Here is a 22272-nt window from a genome sequence, read left to right as displayed (position 1 = left end):
TTTTATCTTTCGGATTGAATTTCTTTTTGTTATATGATATACTTTTAAATGTTTTAGATACATAAACTAAAATAAATAAAGACTAGACTCGTTTTTATTGTTGTACTTAAAAATGTTTACAAAGCTATTTAAAAATACCTATTGAATCGAAGTACATTCCATTCTACGTAAATAATTTATAAGATAATATGTCAATCAACAAACAGACAAGGGAGAAACGAAACATGTTAATACAAAAAAATGTGAGGTCCTATCAGACACTAGAGAACTGCGTATTTTATCTTCGTGCTAATTAATTAAAATGTAAATTACATTTGTAAATGTGTAAATACTTGGTGTATGGCTTGTGTAAAGTTTGTTCAGTGTTTCAATGTCCTAAAATCAATGCATTAGTGTAGAATATGTGTTAAAAAGTGGTCAGGCAATGTACGAACTGAATACGACTGTCTGTGATAGTAATTCAACGATAACTTAGAAAACAACAACGATAAACGAATTATTTTTATACAATAAAATCAGACGTGAGTATATTATATTAAGTATATTCTTGTGGAATTAATATTTCTTTTGGTTCAAAAGTGTATGGTGTGTTTGACTCAAAATGGCGGATGTACCATTGATGTCATGTGTAATCTAATGTTTTTATTTGTTTCTAAGCGTTTCTATAATTGCCTCGATGTGTGAACAATGCGTGTTTAAAGTAATTATAGTCAGCATTCGCGAAACAAGGGTGTGGCGCATTAAATCTGATGAGGTCAGCTGAGGTTAATGAACTTGTCTGGACATGTTCCTAAAAGGTCCATGTTGCATAAAAAGTAAATACATAATAAAAAAAAGTCACTCTCACCCACCTGTGGAATAAATAATGTCCATCGAATACGAAGGAAAGTTGCCTTGTTAAAGTATTCAATGCCATACATCAGAGACCTGCATGTGCATGTCGAGAGTTCTCGTTATTACCGACTAGCTATGCCCGCGACTTCGTCCGCGTGGAATAGTTATCTTGGACATCATTGAAGCCCTCAATGGTGAATAATTTTTCACATTTTCCATTATTTCTTCGCTCGTTATAGTTGCAGCGTGATGTTATATACCCTAAAGCCTTCCTCGGTAAATGATCTATTCAACCCAAAATGAATTTTTCAATTCAAACCAGTAGTTCCTGAGATTAGCGCGTTCAAACAAACTGTACCGACATGCTAACTTGCTGAATTGCATTTTTATGTAGAGCGACTGGCGATCGAATCCCCTCCGTCCCCAGTTCTCGCATATAGATATGTATTGTAAATTATTCTATTGGCAATAAATCTATCAGGAAGTTATTCGTTTCACTCCCTAAGCCCCACCAGCACACCCGACAAAACAAACAAACTCCAGCTTTATAATATTAGTATAGAGGACTGGTAAAGAAGTTATTTGTATCGTAGCCTACGGGAACCATGTTTGAATCCCATGCCCCTTATCATGTTAGTATGCTCGATGGTAAGTATGCTGGTAGCCACACAGCCAACAGTCTTGAAAAAGCTATATGGTTACATTAACTGTATGCCGTAATGATGGAATTGCAATCATTATATTCAAATAGTGAAAGATCATTAGCCCATTGTCTTAAAGAAAAACATACATACATGCATACATAGATACATATAATCACGTCTATGTCCCTTGCGGGGTGGACAGAGCCAACAGTCCTGAGCGGACTGATAGGCTATATATAGGATAGGACATTCAGCTATGGCTTTAAGATAGAATTGAGAGAGAGAGAGAAGAATCCCAAGTTAATTAGCCTTTTTCTTAATTAAACTTTGCTGGCATCCATTTTGCTTTTTCTCCGGTCTGATAGCCCAGCATGCATGCATTATTGATGTGAGACCACGAAACAGTGACAATTTATCACATTGCGACTGTCCTCAATTAGAAGCAGTTAAGCCAATCCATTTAATTGATGAGCAAATGCAGATAATCTGACTCACCACAATGAATGGTAATTGTGAATGTAATTTGTTTCGTCTACCCTGTAAAGTATGAAGACGTGATATGATACATGTAGCTTTTGTAAATATAAGTCATGTAGCTAAAAATCAACTTGTAATTATGCCCTCTAGCTAAAATTCATACATACATACATAAGGTCACGTCTATATCCCTTGCGGGGTAGACAGAGCCAACAGTCTTGAAAAGACTGAATGGCCACGTTCAGCTATTTGGCAGCTAAAATTCAACTTGTAATTAAGCCGTCTAGCTACAAATCAACTTGTAATAAAATCATTATTTTATTTATTTAGTCATTTATGTGCACAAAAAGCTCCAGAGCTGTGAGGATTACAACCGGGACTAAAGCCAGGAGGGAGTTAGGTTAGTAAAATGCTGGGTTACTCGATATGCGGGGTTGGACACACAAATGTTCCTTTGCTAATTACCAGATTAGAATAAAGTGACGTCCGATGAAAATGCTGCAGTGTAGTTTGTTCCGCCGCTTCTTCTACACATGCGCTTAGGAAGCGGCAGTAGTTATTATTAGATTTAAGTGATGTTGACGTCAATAAGTGATACCTTGTATCCGATTTTGATAATAAATCTATTCTATTCTATTTCTAATTGTAATTTTTTTTTTGTTTCAGATGATAGTTCGCTCGACGACACTGTCATTGTGCATGTAGACTAGACATGGGACAACAAACATCTAGAAAGAGTGAGTTTATTATATGTAAATCCTACTAATATTATAAACTAGCTGTGCCCGTGACTTCGTCCGCGCGGAATAGTTATTTTGGGCATCATTGAAGCCCTCAAGGATGAATATTTCTCCCTGTTTTTTTTCACATATTCCATTATTTCTTTGCTCCTTATAGTTGCAGCGTGATGTTATAAAGCCTAAAGCCTTCAAACGAAAATTAATTAAATCAAAATTAGCGCGTTCAAACGAACAAACTCTTCAGCTTTATAATATGAGTATAAATGCGAAAGTTTGTTAGCAAGTCAGGATATCTGTATGGATGATTGTTACCTTTTTTACGCAAAAACTTCTGAACTGATTACAATGAAATTTGGTATGTAGGTAGCTGAAGATCCAGAATAACATATAGCCTTTACTTTTTTTTTCCCGGAGTTCCCGCGGGATTGATAGAAACACAAGGCAAAGGTTACAAATACGTATATACATAAAATCACGCCTTTTTCCCGGAGGGGTAGGCAGAGACTACCTCTTTCCACTTGCCACGATCTCTGCATACTTCCTTCGCTTCATCCACATTCATAACTATCTTCATGCAAGCTCGGCGGTTTCGGGTACTCTCGACCTGACCACTTTACCAGGACGTCCTTAATTTGATCAAGATACGTTCGTCTAGGTCTTCCCACTCCGACCTTTCCCTCCACACTCTCCTTATATATTTGCTTAGTCAACCTGTTAAATTTTACAGATACATAGATAATTAAATTAATCGGTTTATTGCAGGCGCCGAATGTTCGGCGTGCGGATGCGGCGCGTGGGAGCGCCGGCGCTTCGCTGAGTCGCCGAGCAGCGTACACAGATACGTTAGCGCTGTCACTGACAGGTAACGCATCGCATTTGAAATTATTAACTAGATAAGAGACGGGAGTAGTTCGTGTGTTCGTTTTTTTTGCAATCGGTGCCGGGAACCACACGGAAAAATTTATAAATTTTAACAGATACAAGCTGTGCCCGCGACTAGGTCCGCGTGGGATAGTTATTTTAGGCATCATTGAAGCATTTGAAGAGGAATAATTTAACCCGGTTTTTTTTTCTTCACATTTTTTATTATTTCTTCGTTCCCTAATAGTTGCAATGTGATTGTGATGTTGTATAGCCTAAAGCCTTCCTCGATTGCGACGAATGCGTCTATTTAACACAAAAACAATTTTTCAATTTGAACCAGTAGTTCCTGAGATTTGCGCGTTCAAACAAACAAACAAACTCTTCAGCTGTGTAATATTAGTATAGATTTATTTAAATATTTTATGTACATCGAGGAAAAATAAATAAGAATAGAACTTAAAGAGAAATTCAGTACAAGGGCTTACTACTTATTTCTAGAGGCGACTAAGGGATAGGCTTGTAACCTTGGGATTCTTTTAGGCGATTAGGAGAAACCTGACACTATTCAAATCTCATTTCTATCATCAAGCCAAACAGCTGAACTTGGCCTAATCAGTCTTCTCAAGACTGTTGCCTCTGTAAGGGATATAGGTTTGATTATATATTATGTATTTAGGTTTATATGTATGATTATATGTATGTAGGTTTCCTTCCACCCAAAGGTTGACTGGAAGAGATTGCATTAGCGATAAATCCGCCTTTGTACCATCTCTATCTGCTGTTTTGTATGTTTTACCCTTATGGTGCACTAAAGAGTTTTATCCATCTATCTATCTAGTATGTATGTATGTAACAAATAGCGCTATCTATTGCAGATGGAGCGGGCGCGAGTGCTCGTGCCGCCGCCGGCGCTGGCGCAGGCCGGCGTGCGTGTGCACCGCCTACCGCCGCGTCAGCGACGCCTGCCGCGACGACAGGTGCGCGTGCGCACCGCACGGCGTATATTCATGTTTTGTTTGAAAATATGTGCCGTGTGGTTTGCGGAGTTTTAGAATTATGTGTGGCAAAACATATATATATATTTCCCAAGTCTGTTGTTTTGCAAAAATTAAATAAAATAAATATAATGTCGTGATTTGCTGTTTGCTTCAGTATTTTTACCAATTATATTTAAAATCGACTTGTTTTGTTAATTATTCGATAATCGATACATATAATTTTAATAAATATAAGGCAACATTCGGAATTTCCAATAATTGCACAACACGAACATGTAAACATTTGTTACCAAATCATCCAATCATGAAGCGTCGCGCCATTTTAGATCAGCTAATAAGATTCCAACCTGTTGTATTTTTTATTTTAACCATTAAGCTTCACTTGTCAAATGGAATTAACAAATCAGGGAAACTAATTTTGAATTTTTAGTCTATGGTAGTCCTTACATGATTGGAGATTGACCTTACCAATCGAAGACATTTAAACGTTTTTCGACATTTCGTATGAAACAAGTGGGGATGACAGTTTTCCTTTTTGCATAAAATTTTTAGAAGTTTGTCTTGATTGATTCTCCAAGAAACAAACACAAATGCTCGATACGAGAGCCGTTGTAATTATTATTATAAGTGCTAAGAGTTATTTGTTGAAATTAAGACTCAATAAACCAGTATATATATATAATCAAGAAGAGGTTTTATTCATAAAAATAATAATAATTAATTTAATTAAATAAATAAATTACAGATTGGCCGCGGTGCTTACACTCGGAGCTAGGGAGCTGAGGCGCGAATTAGACGCAATTGTCATAAACTCAGGTAAAATTATTACATACATACATACATATAGTCAGTGCCGTGTGGTTCCCGGCACCAATACAAAAAAGAATAGGACCACTCCATCTCTTTCCCATGGATGTTGTTAAAGGCGACTAAGGAATAGGCTTACAAACTTGTCTATAAATATTTGTGTGAGTCCTGTACAAGCCTGTCACCCATCCATCATGTCTCCTGTCTCGCGTCTGCTGGAAGAGATTTCTTTGTACATAAATTGGTAAATATAGTGGAAATCCATAGTCTCTGCCTACCCCAATGGGAAACAGGCGTGATGTATGTATAAATTGGTATATACCTAAATAAATATAATGATTGCAGATGGTGACTCTTCAAGAGACAGCGGTGAACAGACAGCGGAAGTTTACGTACTCTCCGTAGCGCCCAGGACGTGAGTGTTTTACTGAACAAATTCCGAAGACCGCGACTTTGTCACCGTAGAAATAGAAATGCAATTTTTACTAACAGGGGGTTAACTGTTAGATGGAGTTTTTTTTTGCTTTGTATTTACTGATGGTTACTTATTATCTTGTAGAAAGGTGTCGTGTGATTTCTGGCACTATAGAATAGAACCACCCCATATCTTACCAACGGATGTCGTAAAAGGTGACTAAGTATTGACTTGTAAATAAAATCGGAATTCCTCTTTTAGGCGATGAGCTAGCAACTGTCACTGTCACTATTTAATTCACAATTCTATCGATAATACAAACAGCTGAATGTGGCCGATCAGTCTTTTCAAGACTGTTGGCTCTGTCTACCCCGCAAGGGATATAGACGTGATTATATGTATGTATGTTATTCCATTAAAAGTCACACAGCTGAACATGGTCTATCAGTTTTTTCAAGACTGTTGGCTCTGTATATAGATAGACCTGATTATAAAAATGAATGAATGATTAAGATTGAATTTATACTATGTCAACTCATAACAGTGTAATATCAGTGCGGAATTAAAATAGCAAAAACGAATATGTACATACATACCTACATATAGTCACGTCTATATCCCTTGCGGGGTAGACAAAGCCAACAGTCCCAAAAAGACTGATAGGCCACGTTCAACTTTTTGGCTTGATGATAGCATTGAGACCCAAATAGTGACAGGTTGCTAGCCCATCTTGATCAAATAAAGACGTCCTGGTAAAGGGTCAGGTCAAAAGTACCCGAATCCGCCGAGCTTTCAGGAAGAGAGTTATGAATGTGGATGAAGCGAAGGAAGTATGCAGAGATCGTGGCAAGTGGAAAGAGGTAATCTCTGCCTACCCCTCCGGGAAAGAGGCGTGCTTTTATGTACGAGTATGTATGTATGCTAGCCCATCGCCTAAAAGAAGAATCCCAAGTTGAAAAGCCTATGAATATGTCGCTAATAAAATTAACTTTGTTCACAGCCCAGACGGTGAAATAACGCCGGACGGTATAAACGAATTGTCTCAGCCCAACGACGCTATACGGTTGCATCCGCATTTTCAGGTAACACCACACGGCGTTAAATTATATCGTTCATTTCGTCGGTACGTCGTAGAGCGTCCGTGGTCGAATCGGTAAGGTGCCTGGTTTAAACGCGTGTTGCTCACAAAGGCACCGGTTCGAATCTCACCGCGGCCGTGTGGCCAAAATAAGTGTTTTTGAAGTTATGTATAAATGTTTGTATACTAACCGATCGCTCTTGCGGTGAGGGAAAAAATCTGCATGTTCAGGCAAACTGGATGTGTAACCATATGATCCAATACGGGTTTAGGTTTCTCCCAGCAAAGCATATGTTGCTCTTACATACATACATTTGATCAAGTATATATCCCTAGCGGGAGGTAGACAGAGCCAAACAGCTCTTACGGTGAGGGAAAAACATCGTGAGGAAACCTGCACATTTAGACAACTGGATGTATGGTATAACCATGATCCAAATGTGTAAGGTTGCGGGTGGTCAGACGGGAGTCGCTTCGTGTGAAAACCTGACTCACCCAATCCAGGGTCCCCATGGTTGAAGGCAAAATACCCCCGGGCTTCTTCCTCTCCAGAGTGCTGAGGATGTGACCGGAACTAAATAAAGCTAGATCGGAAGGAATAGATATGAAGGAAGATCTTTGCGAAAGTCGCTTGTCTATTTACGTTTAATACGATCCATATTGGAGAGTGTTCAAAGCGACTCTTTGAACTAATAAAATATACATACATAAAATTACGTCTCTTTTCTGGAGGGGTAGGCAGGGACTACATCTTTCCACTTGCCACGATCTCTGCATACTTCCTATGAACAAATAGAACCTTCTGGAAATTATTTATCAATCTACAGCTTATATATACGAAGGTAAATTATGAGATGTGGGGGTAACCAGGCAGAGTATATACTAACTGTTCTACGTGCAACAATATTGTTCACTGGTATTCCTGCTACCGCAATAGTATCATTTATTTTCTTTTATATTTCTGTAAAATTAAAAATAGTGTGAGAGTTCCAGTGAGACCGTTAATTGCAGGTGGTGTGCGGCGGCTCGCTGCGCGCGCTGCTGCTGCGCGCGCCGGCTGCGCACGCGCCGCCCGCGCGCGTGCACACGCAGGTGGGGATAGTGTTTCATTGCTTAAACATTACAAACATTTCTTTCAACACCGCGAAATAAAGTCACTTGTGTCTCACACACACACACACAAGAAAATCCACTGCTTGCGCGATCAAGACTTCGTTGCTATTGGCTGACAGCGTCGCGTGATTAGTTGTGACTAGAGGCTTAGAGATGTCGCTACAGTATGATAAATTAATATTATATAAATGATAATATATTCTCTCGTCCACGTTTCCAATCTAAGTTTGGATGATTGTGAAGTTGACGTTGTTGAGGCAAATGCTTCAGTGCAGTTTGTTACCGCCTCTTCTGCACTGACGCTTTGGAAGCGACAGCAAAACTTAATTTTGAGGTAATTTTTCCGACGTCAACCACAATGTTGTGAAACCAAAAGATATGACAATTATATTTATGTACATCAAAGAAAATAAGAATTAAACTTAAAGGGAAATTCCGTACTACTTATTTCTAGAGAATTTCTTCCAGCAGGACCACGACAGGACAGTGTAAAGTAAGGCATTGGTTTGTGTACATAATAATTAAGATTATTTATTAATATCAGTAAGTTTATGTAAGTATAAAGTATATATATAATAAATTAAATATATAAGTATAAAAAACTTACTGATATTAATAAACCAAAAAAAAAAACATTAAAAAAAATTATAATGAGCAACGTTAAAATGTCACATAATAATGAATAAAAAAAAAGATGTACAATTATAAATGATTCCTATTACAGGTGGATTACATACACTGTTTAGTTCCCGACTTGCAACAGATAACCGCGTGCTCATACTATTGGGGCAAAATGGACCGCTACGAAGCCGAGAGATTGTTGGATAATAAACCTGAAGGTATGCCTTGAAGTGTCGCTTATTATTTTTGATCTATAATAGATGAATAAAAAGCCGAGCTTGCATGAAAAGTATGCAGAGATCGTGGCAAGTGGTATGTATATACTGTCACTATTTGAATCTCAATTCTACATGTATCATTAAGTGCCTTGTGGTTCCCGGCACCAATACAAAATAGAATAGGACCACTCCATCTTTCTCCCATGGATGTCGTAAAGTGCGACTAAGGGATAGGCTTAAAATTGGGATTCGTCTTTAAGGCGATGGGCTGGCAACCTGTCACTATTTGAATCTCAATTTTATCATTAAGCCATATAGCTGAGCGTGGCCTATCAGTCTTTTCAAGACTGTTGGCTCTGTCTACCCCGCAAGGGTTATAGACGTGACCATATGTATGTATGTATCATTAAGCCAAACATCTGTCCCTGGCCTTTCAGATTTGCCTCTACCCCGCAACGGACAAAGACGTGATTATATACAGGGTGACTTTTAATTCAACTGCATAAATTTAACTGTTAAATGTACTCATCTAAAGGATATTTAAAAACGTTATAAGAAAAATATCGGTTCATATTTCAGAAAGTACGAAAAAAAATAAAAGTATCAAAATCCACGATCTTAAAGACGTCATATCACCCCGGCCGGCGGAAAAGCGACGCGTAAGATTCAGAGGTCAATGACTCTGTACTTACTTTACTTTACTTGATCTTGATACTAGAAAAATTTATTTTTCAGACATTTAAATGTTTTGTTTTAATTTCTTTTTGTAGTATTGGCTTTTGATAAAGCGTGGACGTAGTTTTTGAGGTTTTTTTAAATGTGAAAATGATGACGTTTAATTTAAATAAAAATAGGCTCAAACAGCTCAGAAGCATGGGTATAGTCTATGTTTAAAAGGATGCAGTTGTTTTAAATGTCACCCTGTATATGTAATGTACGTATGTATTATTATCTATTTACTAATAAATCTATTGATCCCCCCAGGCACGTTCCTCCTCCGCGACTCCGCCCAGGAGGAGCACCTGTTCTCCGTGTCGTTCCGCAAGTACTCGCGCTCGCTGCACGCGCGCATCGAGCACTACCAGCACCGGTTCAGCTTCGACTCGCACGACCCCGGCGTGTACGCCGCGCCCACCGTCACCGACCTCATCGAGCACTACAAGGTACTGCTCCTGGGCGACCCGAGCGGTGCTCGTCACCGACCGCATCGAGCACTACCAGCACCGGTTCAGCTTCGACTCGCACGACCCCGGCGTGTACGCCGCGCCCACCGTCACCGACCTCATCGAGCACTACAAGGTACTGCTCCTGGGCGACCCGAGCGGTGCTCGTCACCGACCGCATCGAGCACTACCAGCACCGGTTCAGCTTCGACTCGCACGACCCCGGCGTGTACGCCGCGCCCACCGTCACCGACCTCATCGAGCACTACAAGGTACTGCTCCTGGGCGACCCGAGCGGTGCTCGTCACCGACCGCATCGAGCACTACCAGCACCGGTTCAGCTTCGACTCGCAGCAGCAGATAGATCCCTTCGTGGGATAAGTCACGTCATAACTGTAACCTAACCACCATGACGAGCACTACAAGGTACTGTGCCTGGGCGATCCGAGCGGTGCTCGGTCGACGTCATGATTGTAACGAGTGAAAAGTGAGAGATGGCTTCGTGGGATAAGTCTCGTCATAACTGTAACCTAAGCACCGTGACGAGCACTACGAGGTACTGTGCCTGGGCGATCCGAGCGGTGCTCCACGGTGGTCGACGTTATGATTGTAATGAAAACACGGTGAAATGTGAGGATAAGTCCGCCATTGCATGTGATTTGTTTCTTATATAACTGTTTATATTTATAAAGATGTTGCAAACAAACAAACAAAAAGTTGTAAAATAATGAACAGATTAGAAAGACCATAAAAATTGTGAAAACAAAAATGAAAGTATCCGTTGCTGGGGATCGAACCCGGGTTAGGATATATGTATTAATTTATACAGGGTGACATTTAAAACAGCTGCATCCTTATAAACATATTTTAACTGAATGAGTTGTGTCGTTGACCTCTGAATCTTACGCGTCGCTTTTCCGCCGGCCGGGGTGATGTGACGTATTTAGGATCGTGGATTTTGATACTTTTATTTTATTTCGTACTTTCTGAAATATGAACCGATAATTTTCTTTTAACGTTTTCTAATATCCTTTAGATGAGTACACTTAACAGTTACATTTGTGCAGTTGAATTAAAAGTCACCCTGTATATTTGTGTACTTTTGTCACAGGATCCAGCTTGCGTGATGTTCTTCGAGCCGATGCTGACCGCTCCGTTGCCCAGAAGCGAGCCATTCACACTTCAGCAGCTGAGCAGAGCCGTGATCGTGTCCCACACTACGTACGATGGTTAGTTTAGTACATACATACATATAATTCTCGTCTATATACCGTTGCGTTCTTCTTTATATATATATATATATATATATATATATATATATATATATATAAAAGCGAAAAACACTCACTTAGGAATCACGAAATCTCGAAATCTACTGAGCCAATAAATATGAAATTTGACAGGAAGGTAGATTTTAATTAGGAGGGATCCACTAAGGAAGGATTTTTGGAAATTCTATTCCTAAGGGGGTGAAATAGGGGTTGCAAGTTTGTATGAAACTTCGTCATTTTTAGTGTGGGATAATTACTTGAAATTTTAGATTTAAATTTACGGTTAGATTAAAATAATAATCCATTATAGGCAACTTTTTTCCCGGAATTCCCACGGGATTGATAGGGTTTCCATGCGTCGCGGGTGGCCTCTAGTTATCTATACATATAATAAAACAGTAAAAATATGTTGTCTGTACATTTTGTATTTTTGACTGCAATGGATAGAGGGACACTTAGAATGAATAATAGAAAGCCTAAATTGTTTTTTTTTTTAATTCCTTGTCTGACTGTCTGTCTGTATGTATGTATGTATGATCACGATTATCTCCGAAAGTACTGTACCGATTTACTAAAAACTTTCACCGATTGCTTTGTTTTAACTCAGAAAAACATTTAAAGTTTGTTTCATCAAAATCGGTTCACTAAAAAAAATGTTATCGACATTTGAATGAACTCAAAGCATGAGTTTGCCTGCAAATAAGTTACGAAATTTAAAATTCAACACATACACACATACACATGATCACGCCTATATCCCTTGCGGGGTAGACAGAGCCAACAGTCTTGAAAAGACTGAATGGCCACGTTCAGCTATTTGGCTTAATGATAGAACCGAGATTCAAATAGTGACAGGTTGCTAGCCCATCGCCTAAAAGAGGAATCCTAAGTTTATAAGCCTATCCCTTAGTCGCCTTTTACGACATCCATGGGAAAGAGATGGAGTGGTCCTATTCTTTTTTGTAATAGTGCCGGGAACCACACGGCACTTTAAAATTCAAAGTACTACATATAATAAAATGCTAAAAATATTTCGTCTGTACATTTCATATTTTGACTGAAACGCATAGTTGCACTATAAGGAGCAAGTCAAATACAGACAGACAGACAAAAAATGTAAAAAAAAAATATCTATCCGTTTCAGTCAAAACATTAAATGTTAAATAGCCTAAAGCCTTCCTCGATAAATGGCCTATTCAACACAGAAAATAATTTTTCAATTCGAACCAGCAGTTCCTGAGATTAGAGCGTTCAAACAAACAATCAAACTCTACAGTTTTATAATATTAGTATAGTATAGAGTTATATTAGTATAGAGTTATATTAGTATACTAATATAACTAAAAGTATACTATATATTAGTATAGTTAAATTAATTGATCATTTATTGTTGTCTGCACAGGCGTGGAACAGCTTCCGCTTCCGGCGCGTTTGAGGGCTTACCTCAAGGAGTACCACTACCGGCAGAGAGTGAGGGTTCGCCGGCTGGAAGCCGACATATACCGGTGCTGAGCCGGGCACCGAACCTTGGACCGCTGCGTTCCGGACGGCGTCGTGACACATGGTTGATGTAAAAAAAATAATTAATTATAGATTAATACTAATTTTGTTATGTAGTGTGGTGGTGCTTATAGAAAAAGGAATGGGACCACTAAGTCTCTTTCCCGTGAATGTCGTAAAAGGCGACTAAGGGATAGAACAGAATAGATTTATTTTCAAAATTGGATACAAGTATCACTTATTCACATCACTTAAATCTAATTATAACTACTACCGCTTCCAAAGCGCATGTGTAGAAGAAGCGGCGGAACAAACTACACTGCACTGCAGCGATAGGCTTATATACTTGGGTTTACTCTTTTGGGCTTTGGGCCTAGCGACCTGTCACTATTTTTAATCTCAATTCTATCATTGAGCCAAACAGCTGACCGTGGCCTTTCTGTTTTTACAAGACTGATATCTCTGTCTACCCCGCGAGGTATAAAGACATGACTGATATGTATGTATGTAAATAAAATGATGATACATATATATGTATAAAGTCACGCCTCTTTCCCGGAGGGGTGGGCAGAGACTACATATTTTTTCCACTTGAAATAAAACTATAGTTATGTCTTAAAAATTGTATGAGTCTCAATGTGAACCATTATACATTTATAATACTGTAGAAAGTATAGTTTGCAAAGTTAGTTATTCCTACAGAAGATAGAAGGAGAAAAGAGAAGAGAAATAATCAGTTTAAAAGTACTATACATATTATTAAAACATACATACATACATATAATCACGTCTATATCCCTTGCGGGGTAGACAGAGCCAACTGTCTTGTAAAGACTGATAGGCCACGTTCAGCTATTTGGCTTTAAGATAGAATTGAGTTTTAAATAGTGACAGGTCGCTAGCCCATCGGCTAAAAGAAGAACCCCAAGTTTATAAGCCTATCCCTTAGTCGCCTTTTACGACATCCATGTGAGAGAGATGGAGTGGTCTTATTATTTTTTCTATTGGTGCCTGGAACCACACGGCACGTTTATTAAAATAAAATGAAAAAATGTATTTTACAATAAATACAATCTCTGACATTATTTTGTAACTAACAATACCATGGCAACCGTTGCTATGGCCTACGTATTAGAAGGTTGCCTACAATACTAAAAAGTATATAATTAAATACTATTATCATTAAAGATCGGAATAGGTAGATTGAATTGGGGTCAATGAACTGAAACGTATATATTAATATGGACATGCCTCCGGGATTGCGGGATTTGTAAATTATTAAGATTTTTTCCGGAATTTTTACAAGTGTGATGAAGAATATATTAGTGGTAGCTGTCTTCCCCCGACTTCGTTCACGTAAATTGTAGTCCTATGTTACCCGCGGACAATGAAGTTTACTGTAAGTGTAAGTACTAAAATAGAATCCCGGAAAAGAGTCTTATCCATGCTATGCTTTCTATGGTAATTCATGATGCAAGTATATAAAATCAATCTACCTATTCTGATCTATGTTTATCATATAAATGCAAAAGTATATACATATATGCCATATTTGTGTGTCACTAAGTTGTTGGTACAAGGTTCTTTTTTTGGCAACACAGATTTGTAATCACGTTTTTACGGGATAGACAGAGCCTTGAAAAACTGATAGGCCACGTTCAGCCGTTTGGCTTAATGATAGAATTGAGATTCAAATAGTAACAGCGGTTGCTAGCCCATCGCCTAAAAGAGTAAACCCGAGTTTATTAGCCGTTCCCTTAGTCGACTTTTACACAACAACAGAGATTCAGTGAATAATTTCTATTGCATTATTGAGAGTTTCGCTCCGGAAAAAGGCGTGACGCGATAATGACGTGTATGTAAACGCCATCTTTTTAGTTTGGATGTATAGAAGTTATTGCTTAAGATACGGACTGCTACAGAGCTTAAAAAAAAATTTGGGGGGGAAATTTGTATATAACAATTAAATATAAATATCGTATATAATACGAGGTCTGTGCAAAAGTAGAAATATTTTAAGGGTGAGGGACAATATCGTGAGAAAACCTGCACATTCAGGCAACTGGATGTGTGACCATGATGGATACAATACGGGTTAGGTTCCCCTGCAAAGGTTGCGGAGGTCAGACGGGAGTCGCTTCGTGTGAAAACCTGACTCACCCAATCCAGGGTCCATGGTCAAAGGCGTACCCCGGGCTCCTCTCCAGAGTGGTGAGGATGCGACCGGGACTAAAGCCGGGAGGTACGGAAGTCGCTTCGTGTAATAATGGCGCGTAATTATTTAACCTTTACAACCAATCAGAGAGCGTTATTCGAATCCGCGAACTCAACTGTCCGTTATTGTGTTACTGTTAGGGAGCGTTCAAGAACTAAGTAACGCAAATTTTGAAGATTTTTAGAATAGAATAGATTTATTTTAAAAATTGGATACAAGGTATCACTTATTGACGTCACATCGCTTAAATATAATTATAACTAGTACCGCTTACAGAGCGCATGTGTAGAAGAGGCGGCGGAACAAACTACACTGCACGACCCCCCTTCCCCCACCCCTTGTACGCACCGTAACGTTTTTCTGTTATTCCGGGAGGGGGGCCTCCCCCAAATTGCGTTACGTAATACTTGAACGCCCCCTTATGAGCGAGATAGCAGGAGTTTTTGGATTTTAAGTTATACGTACATGTATGTATGTTGTGATGTGAAAGAGGATGTAGTTACATGAATAGAAAAGGGTATGTTAAGATGGTTCGGTCATGTGGAGAGGATGAATGAAAGCAGGTTGACTAAGCAGATATACAAGGAGAGTGTGGAGGGAAAGGTCGGAGTGGGAAGACCTAGACGAACGTATCTTGATCGAATTAAGGACGTCCTGGTAAAGGGTCAGGTCAAGAGTGCCCGAAACCGCCGAGCTTGCATGAAGAGAGTTATGAATGTGGATGAAGCGAAGGAAGTGTGCAGAGATATAGCAAGTGGAAAGAGGTAGTCTCTGCCTCCGGGAAAAAGCCGTGATTTTATGTATGTATGTACGTACGGACATGAAATAAGGTCGTTATTTTATTGAGTATTCATTCGGCGGTAAGTCGCGCTATTCTGCTCAGTCTGATTTGCAAAGGCGACTTAAATAAACGTGATATGTATGTAAGGGTGTGGGTACCCTTGAAATATTATTTACTAAATTTGCAGCGATTAATATATTTTATTGTATCTAAGGTTATTATATAACTTGTTGGCTAGGCCGAAATGTATTGTTTTTTTAATTAAGAATATTTTTGTAAATATCGGTTAAATGTTTTTGATGTGACTAAGAAAAAAAAAAATTTCTTTTTAAGAATTATTATTATTGGTTTATGTAATAAATGCCTAATATTAATGTTTAAAAAGTGGTGAATTTGGTATAATTTTAACAATAATAATTAATTATTATAAATTCTGCCGTACTAGAAACTATCATAATTTAAATTATATCAGTTAAATATAGGTATAATATACCTTTTACTAATATAAAAAAGTATGTCTGTCTGTCTGTTCCGCTTTCCCAGCTAAACCGCTGGACCGATTCGAATGAAATTTGGTATGCATATGTCACCAGAAAATAACATGAAACCGCAAGATTATAAAACTTTTATTAAAACTCAATTTTTTATTTGCATACCACCATAAGCAAAACAAGGTGTTAAATTGATATAACAGATCTTCATATTAACCTTTTCGGATATTGCAAACATTTACATGTATAGTAGACATTACTATATCAGTATCCTATCTGTGGCCTATCAGTCTTTCCAAGACTGTTGGCTCTGTCTACCCCACAAGGTATATAGACGTGACCATATGTATGTATGTACTATGTGAAACTAAGTTATACATAAAGGTACTAAGTATTATAATATAATTTTATGTAGGTAAGTAGGCATTTAAAATCTAACTAGAATTGTAATATGGACGTAAAATAATACAGTTCTCAGACTCGTTTAGAAAAGTTCATAAACTTCTAGGAAATTTACAAACATGCGGTTCTTGGTTATTTTCCGGTGACATATACATAAATATGAGATATTGTGTTATCTCTTAATTAAATGTAAATAAATTTTGAAAGCAGTTGAATCTGTGTACATTGGAAAGTATATATATTGTATATTAATTTGTAATATAGTATTATGTATAAAAAAGATGTATAGCCGAAATGGCACGTACAAAATGAAATAAACAAGTATATTTTAAAGTAATTTTTTGGTTTTCTTTTTTCTGTAATTGGTTTAATGTTTCTACTTGCCCAGAATTGCTTTCGTATCTTTGTTGTCCTCTAGAAGTACAGCTTCCCGTGACATTTAGGAAACCGGTTTGAAAAACGAACTTCTTTAGACTCGACTATCGATTTTCATTTTTTAGAAAGTTTTTGAAAGGATTCTCTAGAATCTAATCTTGTCTTTGGACTGTAGATGAATGTCACACGAAAATTTGTAGCGGGAGCGATTTTCATCATCAGGATTAGAATTCATCGGATTGTTAAGACATCTGATGAGCTTAAGTTTAACTCCGAACGGTAATAATTTAGTTAAATATATTTATAATTTCATTTTTGCCGGAATTTTGTTGTTTACTTAAAACTATTTTTTACACGATATTGTGAGGCCAAGTCTACGTATTTGTGCTAACAACTAGATGGGTTAGCAACCTGTCAATCTCCTAATATCTCCCATAATATTAAGTACCTATCCCTATCTATCTATTTGTGGGGAACTTATGACTTCTTAAAATAAAACACAGAATTATCTAACATCATCTTTTATTACATCAAATAAATTATAAATGGCATATCTTTATTTATCGATAAAAAGCGCATGCATTTGGGCGCGTCTAGCAACACATCCACCTAGGTACATACTTAAAGCTTAACATTATCTGCGCAGCCGAACTGCACCTTATTCTTACACTAGAATTTAAGAAAAATCTACTAAAAACGCATATTCCGATGATATGGCAATGAAAATGGCAGTGTCAGGGATTTTTGTAGATTCTTCACTAAATTATTATGTAATATTAATAAACTTTAATACTGACGATATATAATAATAAGTTAGGTCCATAAATAAATGCGTTGTTACAGTATTACGAATACGAAATTTCTACAGTGGCGTATAGATGCCGGCGAACTACCATTTTGGTAGAAATTCGAATAAATACGGAATGCATTAAAATTATTGTAAACATTTCATTCTAAACACTAAGCTATAATTACTTTTATATAAAAATCTACAATGTACAATGCCTAAAGCAGTTAGCAAAACAATAGCAATAAATAGTAAATATTATTTTTATACAAAAGATTTTCAGTCAAATTATATAACTGTGGATCATACATACGATATAGGTACATAATTTACTAACATATTGATATAGGTTTCTGCGATTATATGCGACCAAACCATTATTTTTTGGGGCAGACACCAAATGCGAGATGTTTTTGTCGTTTTTAAAATACGAAGTTAAACAAATATGTTTAGTACACGGATAATCGCAATAAACCACGTACACGGTAAAAAATACTGGGGTTATACACAATATAACTACAACTTACACGTATATAAACCTATGGCAGAGAGCGGCAAAACAGTTCATAACAACCACATTCTTGTTTTAAATTAATTTTCTATTTTTATTTTTAAAATTAGTGGCGTCAGGGTCAATAGGTATGGCTGTGTGTAATGGACTGGAAATGTCGACAATAATTAATTAAAAAACAATCCATTTTGTTTTTTAAATAGGTACCAAGAGGTATATATTACTTTTTAAAGTTGGTATCTATATTTATTTTAAATTCATTTGGACATTATTAGGCCATTAGACTCTTTCCAGCTTTTTGGGGGAAATGTGGTTTATATGAAAATACTAACTATACTATATTTTAAATTATAATTTCATTAATTGTAATTTATAAATCAATATTCTAAAAAATAAACAGACAAAGCTGATAAGTAAATTTTTAATCAAAATTAATCACCATACTGTTAATATTTTTGTTTGAATTATGCTTAATATCCTAAATATATCTTAATAATACTAAATCAATAAACAACTATAATAATAAATATATTTTTTTATAATTATACATCAAATGAACACATAATTTATTGAAAAAGCAACTGTAATTTGAAATCATTTTACAAGTAGGTAGTTAGTGTAATATTAGGTCTAAATAACTTGTAAATTTTGCATACGTAATTATTAGTCAAACTTAAAAACAATCTATTAAAAGTGAATATTTGATAATGTGATTTCATTCAATATATTATACAAAAGGGGTAGTTATGTATATTGTGAGGTCTAAATCTGTATACATCTAGGTTACAAGTTGTATATTAGGCCGTGACTACAAGTCTTATTATAAATTCGTTATTTTATGTGGTCTACGTCTTTCATTGTTAAAAAAAATCAAATATTAATGATGATTATAGCTAGTTATCAAATTATGTCAACCATTTTGAACGTTACAAGCGTACCAGGCCGCGGTCATTATTTTATTATATCGTATTTTTTTTTTTTGGAATAAGGGTTATTCATTTGGACTTCCATGACGGTCAAAGGGTTAAGCAAAATTTGTCAAACTGTGACTTACTATAGGTAACACTTGCGCAGATCATTTTTGTTAAAGAATACATTTTGAGTACAATACTTATTTTAACATTAATTTAATAGCTTCTGCGATACTTCCGTAGCGGGGCGGATTAAATTATATTTGTGATGCGTTAAAAGATATACCCGTAAAAGAGCTTGTACGAAAATAATGATGAAAGAGGATGAAGCGAAAGTAATATGCAGGGATCGTGGCAAGTTGAGATATGTAGGTATGTAGTTTGCCACAGAGAATGAGGCGTGTTTACATTTAATTATTTATTTTTGGATTAATTTCCATACCTCTGACTGTCCTTAAACGAAGCGGGAGAATTGGTTACTTTAATGCTTTTTTCGCGCCAAATTTGATGCCACGATTTCTAAGTAAATAAAATCTTTACATTTCTTTGTAAACTTGCGGGGCTATTCAAGAACTTTGAGAAGACAATCGTTTAGCTTGTTTTTCTATCTCTTTTCTCAATGTTAGAGTCAGAGAGAGAGGAAACATAAGACTTATATCAACGTTCGTGAACAAGTCCCATGATCAGAATCATGTACTTACTAAAACATAAATCATAAAATTGATCGGTCCATCTAAATCACTATAAATACATATAAAGTAATACCTATCACTTCCCGCGTCTGTCTTATCTGTATGTATGTATGTATGCTTAGATCTTTAAAACTACACAACGGATTTTGATGCAGTATTTTTAGAGTTATTCAAAAGGTTAATATGTATAAATGCTACCCGTGCGAAGCCAGGGCGGGTCGCTATTCTATTAAAAATAAAGAAAAAAAACACGTGGTTTTTGGAAATGAAAGAGACAGCTGATTTAATGTAAGAACGGACTTGTTTTAGTGCACTTTTTGCCGCATGCGCATTTGCGTACAATCTCTATGTCTTTGGTGTAGCGAGTTCCGTCCGAGCAGACGAGGCGGATCTGAAACAAGACAATAATTAATACCCCTCTTTTCTTACTGGCTACAATCCCGGTTGCATCCTCACCACTCTGGAGAGGAGCCCGGGGTGTGCCTTTGACCATGGATCCTGGATTGGGTGAGTCAGGTTTTCACACGAAGCGACTCCCGTCTGACCTCCGCAACCTTTGCATGGGATCCAAACTTATAGTTACACATCCAGTTCTCTGAATGTGCAGGTTTCCTCACGATGTTTTCCCTCACGGTAAGAGCATCGGTTAGTATTCAAACTAATGTACATAACTTCATTGGTACATGGCCGCGGTGGGATTTGAACCTGTTCCTTTCTGCGGATATCAGACATCAATTTACAAAATATATAGATCTCTTAAATCTAAATCGTGGACATTGTCTATATTTATACTAATATTATAAAGCTGAAGAGTTTGTTTGTATGAACGCGCTAATCTCAAAAACTACTGTTTCGACTTGAAAAATTCTTTTTGTATAAAATATACCATTTATCGAGGAAGGCTTTAGGCTATATAACATCACGCTGCAACTATTAGGAGCGAAAAAAATAATGGAAAATGTGAAAAAAAAAACGTTGGAAATTATTAATCCTTGAGATCTTCAATGATGCCCAAAATAACTAATCCACGCGGACGAAATCGCGGGCACAGCTAGTTAAAAATAAATGTGAAAACGTGTGTGTGTGTTAAACTTTACCTTTTTTTTTTGTTGTCGAATGGGAAATCCTTTTTACGGACAACCCCCCGAGTTTTCACCCGGGAGAGAGTAGGACTCCTGGCAGCTAGTATACCAGCCTACCCACTAAAACCCCTCCGTTCGCCCTTGCCATTTCGAGGGCATCATGGGATCGCAGGCATTTCACCACGATGTGTTAAACCTTACCTTCCTCTTCTTAGTCTTCCTCGGAGCGCAGCAGTGCTGCCGACCGCACGCCGTCCGCGAGGCCACACAGCGCGCGCCCCGCACGGCGCGCCGGCTGCGGCACGAGCCCTCCGATATGAACTCCCGCGTCGCTTCCTATACAATACAAATATATACATACATAAAATCACGCCTCTTTCCTGGAGCGGTAGGTAGAGACTACCTCTTTCCACTTGCCACGATCTCTGCATACTTCCTTCGCTTCATCCACATTCATAACTCTCTTGATGCAAGCTGTGCATGCAACTGTAATAAAACATATGTATGTATATACATATGTTTTATTACAGTGACACAAATATATGATAGCACAGCTTGAGATAGCTCTAAGAAACATACATACACAAGGGATATAGACGTGACCATTCACGTCTATATCCCTTGTGGGGTAGATAGAGACGAGATTCAAATAGTGACACGTTTCTAGCGCCATCGCCTAAAAGAATATGTTTTTATCTTATAAGCCTGTGTCTTAGTAGCCTTTTACGAATAGGGGAAAGAAGATGACGAAGAAGATTATTATTATTAAACATACATACATTACCTATAATCACGTCTATATCCCTTGCGGTGTAGACAGAGCCAGCAGTCCTGCAAAGACTGATAGGCCACGTTCAGCTATTTGGTTTAATGATAGAATTGAGATTCAAATAGTGACAGGTTGCTAGTCCATCGCCTAAAAAAAACGAATCCCAAGTTTGCAACCCTATCCCTTAGTCGCCTTTTACGACATCCATGGGAAAGAGATGCGAGTGGTTCTATTCTTTTTTTGTATTGGTGCCGGGAACCACACGGCAAGAAGATGACGAAGAAGATTATTATTACAATTAAATTGTCAATTATTTTTGATATCCCGCTACAGTATCATAGGATAGATCTCTCACCTTCCTGCATCCGCCATTGTTGGCGGCGCCGGGCGCATGCTCCGCCGGCAACTGCTGTTTGGGGGGTGGAGCGGCTGAAATTGGCGAAATATCTATAATACTAACTAATATTATAAAGCTGAAGAGTTTGTTTGTTTGTTTGAACGCGCTAATCTCAG

General features: G+C 37.5%; 2 protein-coding genes across 4 annotated transcripts in view; one reads left to right on the top strand and one right to left on the bottom strand.

The window, feature by feature from the left end:
- Positions 1-207: 207 nt before the first annotated feature.
- LOC106133318 (suppressor of cytokine signaling 4) lies at positions 208-16969 on the top strand. 2 transcript variants are annotated; one of them, XR_009657503.1, is made up of 12 exons: positions 208-521; positions 2622-2692; positions 3458-3557; positions 4435-4536; positions 5303-5373; positions 5710-5779; positions 6780-6861; positions 7869-7949; positions 8695-8809; positions 9794-10244; positions 11084-11201; positions 12646-16969. XR_009657503.1 is itself a non-coding variant. In XM_060953169.1 (12 exons), exons 2-12 carry the CDS (start codon positions 2668-2670, stop codon positions 12753-12755), a joined length of 1053 nt encoding a protein of 350 aa, XP_060809152.1. In that variant the 5' UTR covers positions 209-521; positions 2622-2667; the 3' UTR covers positions 12756-16969. The 2 variants fall into 2 exon arrangements, 1 of the variants encoding a protein (XP_060809152.1); XM_060953169.1 differs by having other exon boundaries at positions 209-521; positions 9794-9972.
- A 562-nt stretch (positions 16970-17531) lies between these two features.
- The window catches only part of LOC106142957 (protein slit), a 136460-nt gene continuing 131719 nt past the window's right edge, over positions 17532-22272 (bottom strand). For both annotated transcript variants that reach the window (XM_060953386.1, XM_060953387.1), the window contains 3 exons: positions 22115-22188; positions 21192-21326; positions 17532-20299 (listed from right to left, as the gene is read on the bottom strand). In XM_060953386.1, the coding sequence (XP_060809369.1) occupies positions 20192-20299; positions 21192-21326; positions 22115-22188 (317 nt within the window). In that variant the 3' untranslated portion in view covers positions 17532-20191. The remainder of the gene's footprint in view (positions 20300-21191; positions 21327-22114; positions 22189-22272) is intronic.

This window comes from Amyelois transitella, chromosome 31, assembly GCF_032362555.1.
Source record: "Amyelois transitella isolate CPQ chromosome 31, ilAmyTran1.1, whole genome shotgun sequence".
Classification (NCBI taxonomy): Eukaryota; Metazoa; Arthropoda; class Insecta; order Lepidoptera; family Pyralidae; genus Amyelois; species Amyelois transitella.
This window is presented reverse-complemented; position numbering and strand designations above follow the sequence as displayed.

Bases quoted from the DNA above. Each gene is read 5' to 3' on its own strand.
- LOC106133318 (XM_060953169.1), top strand. From the start codon at position 2,668: ATGGGACAACAAACATCTAGAAAGA. The intron at 2,693-3,457 runs GTGAGTTTATTA...GGTTTATTGCAG, and splicing joins ACAACAAACATCTAGAAAGA to GCGCCGAATGTTCGGCGTGC. The intron at 5,780-6,779 runs GTGAGTGTTTTA...CTTTGTTCACAG, and splicing joins CTCTCCGTAGCGCCCAGGAC to CCCAGACGGTGAAATAACGC.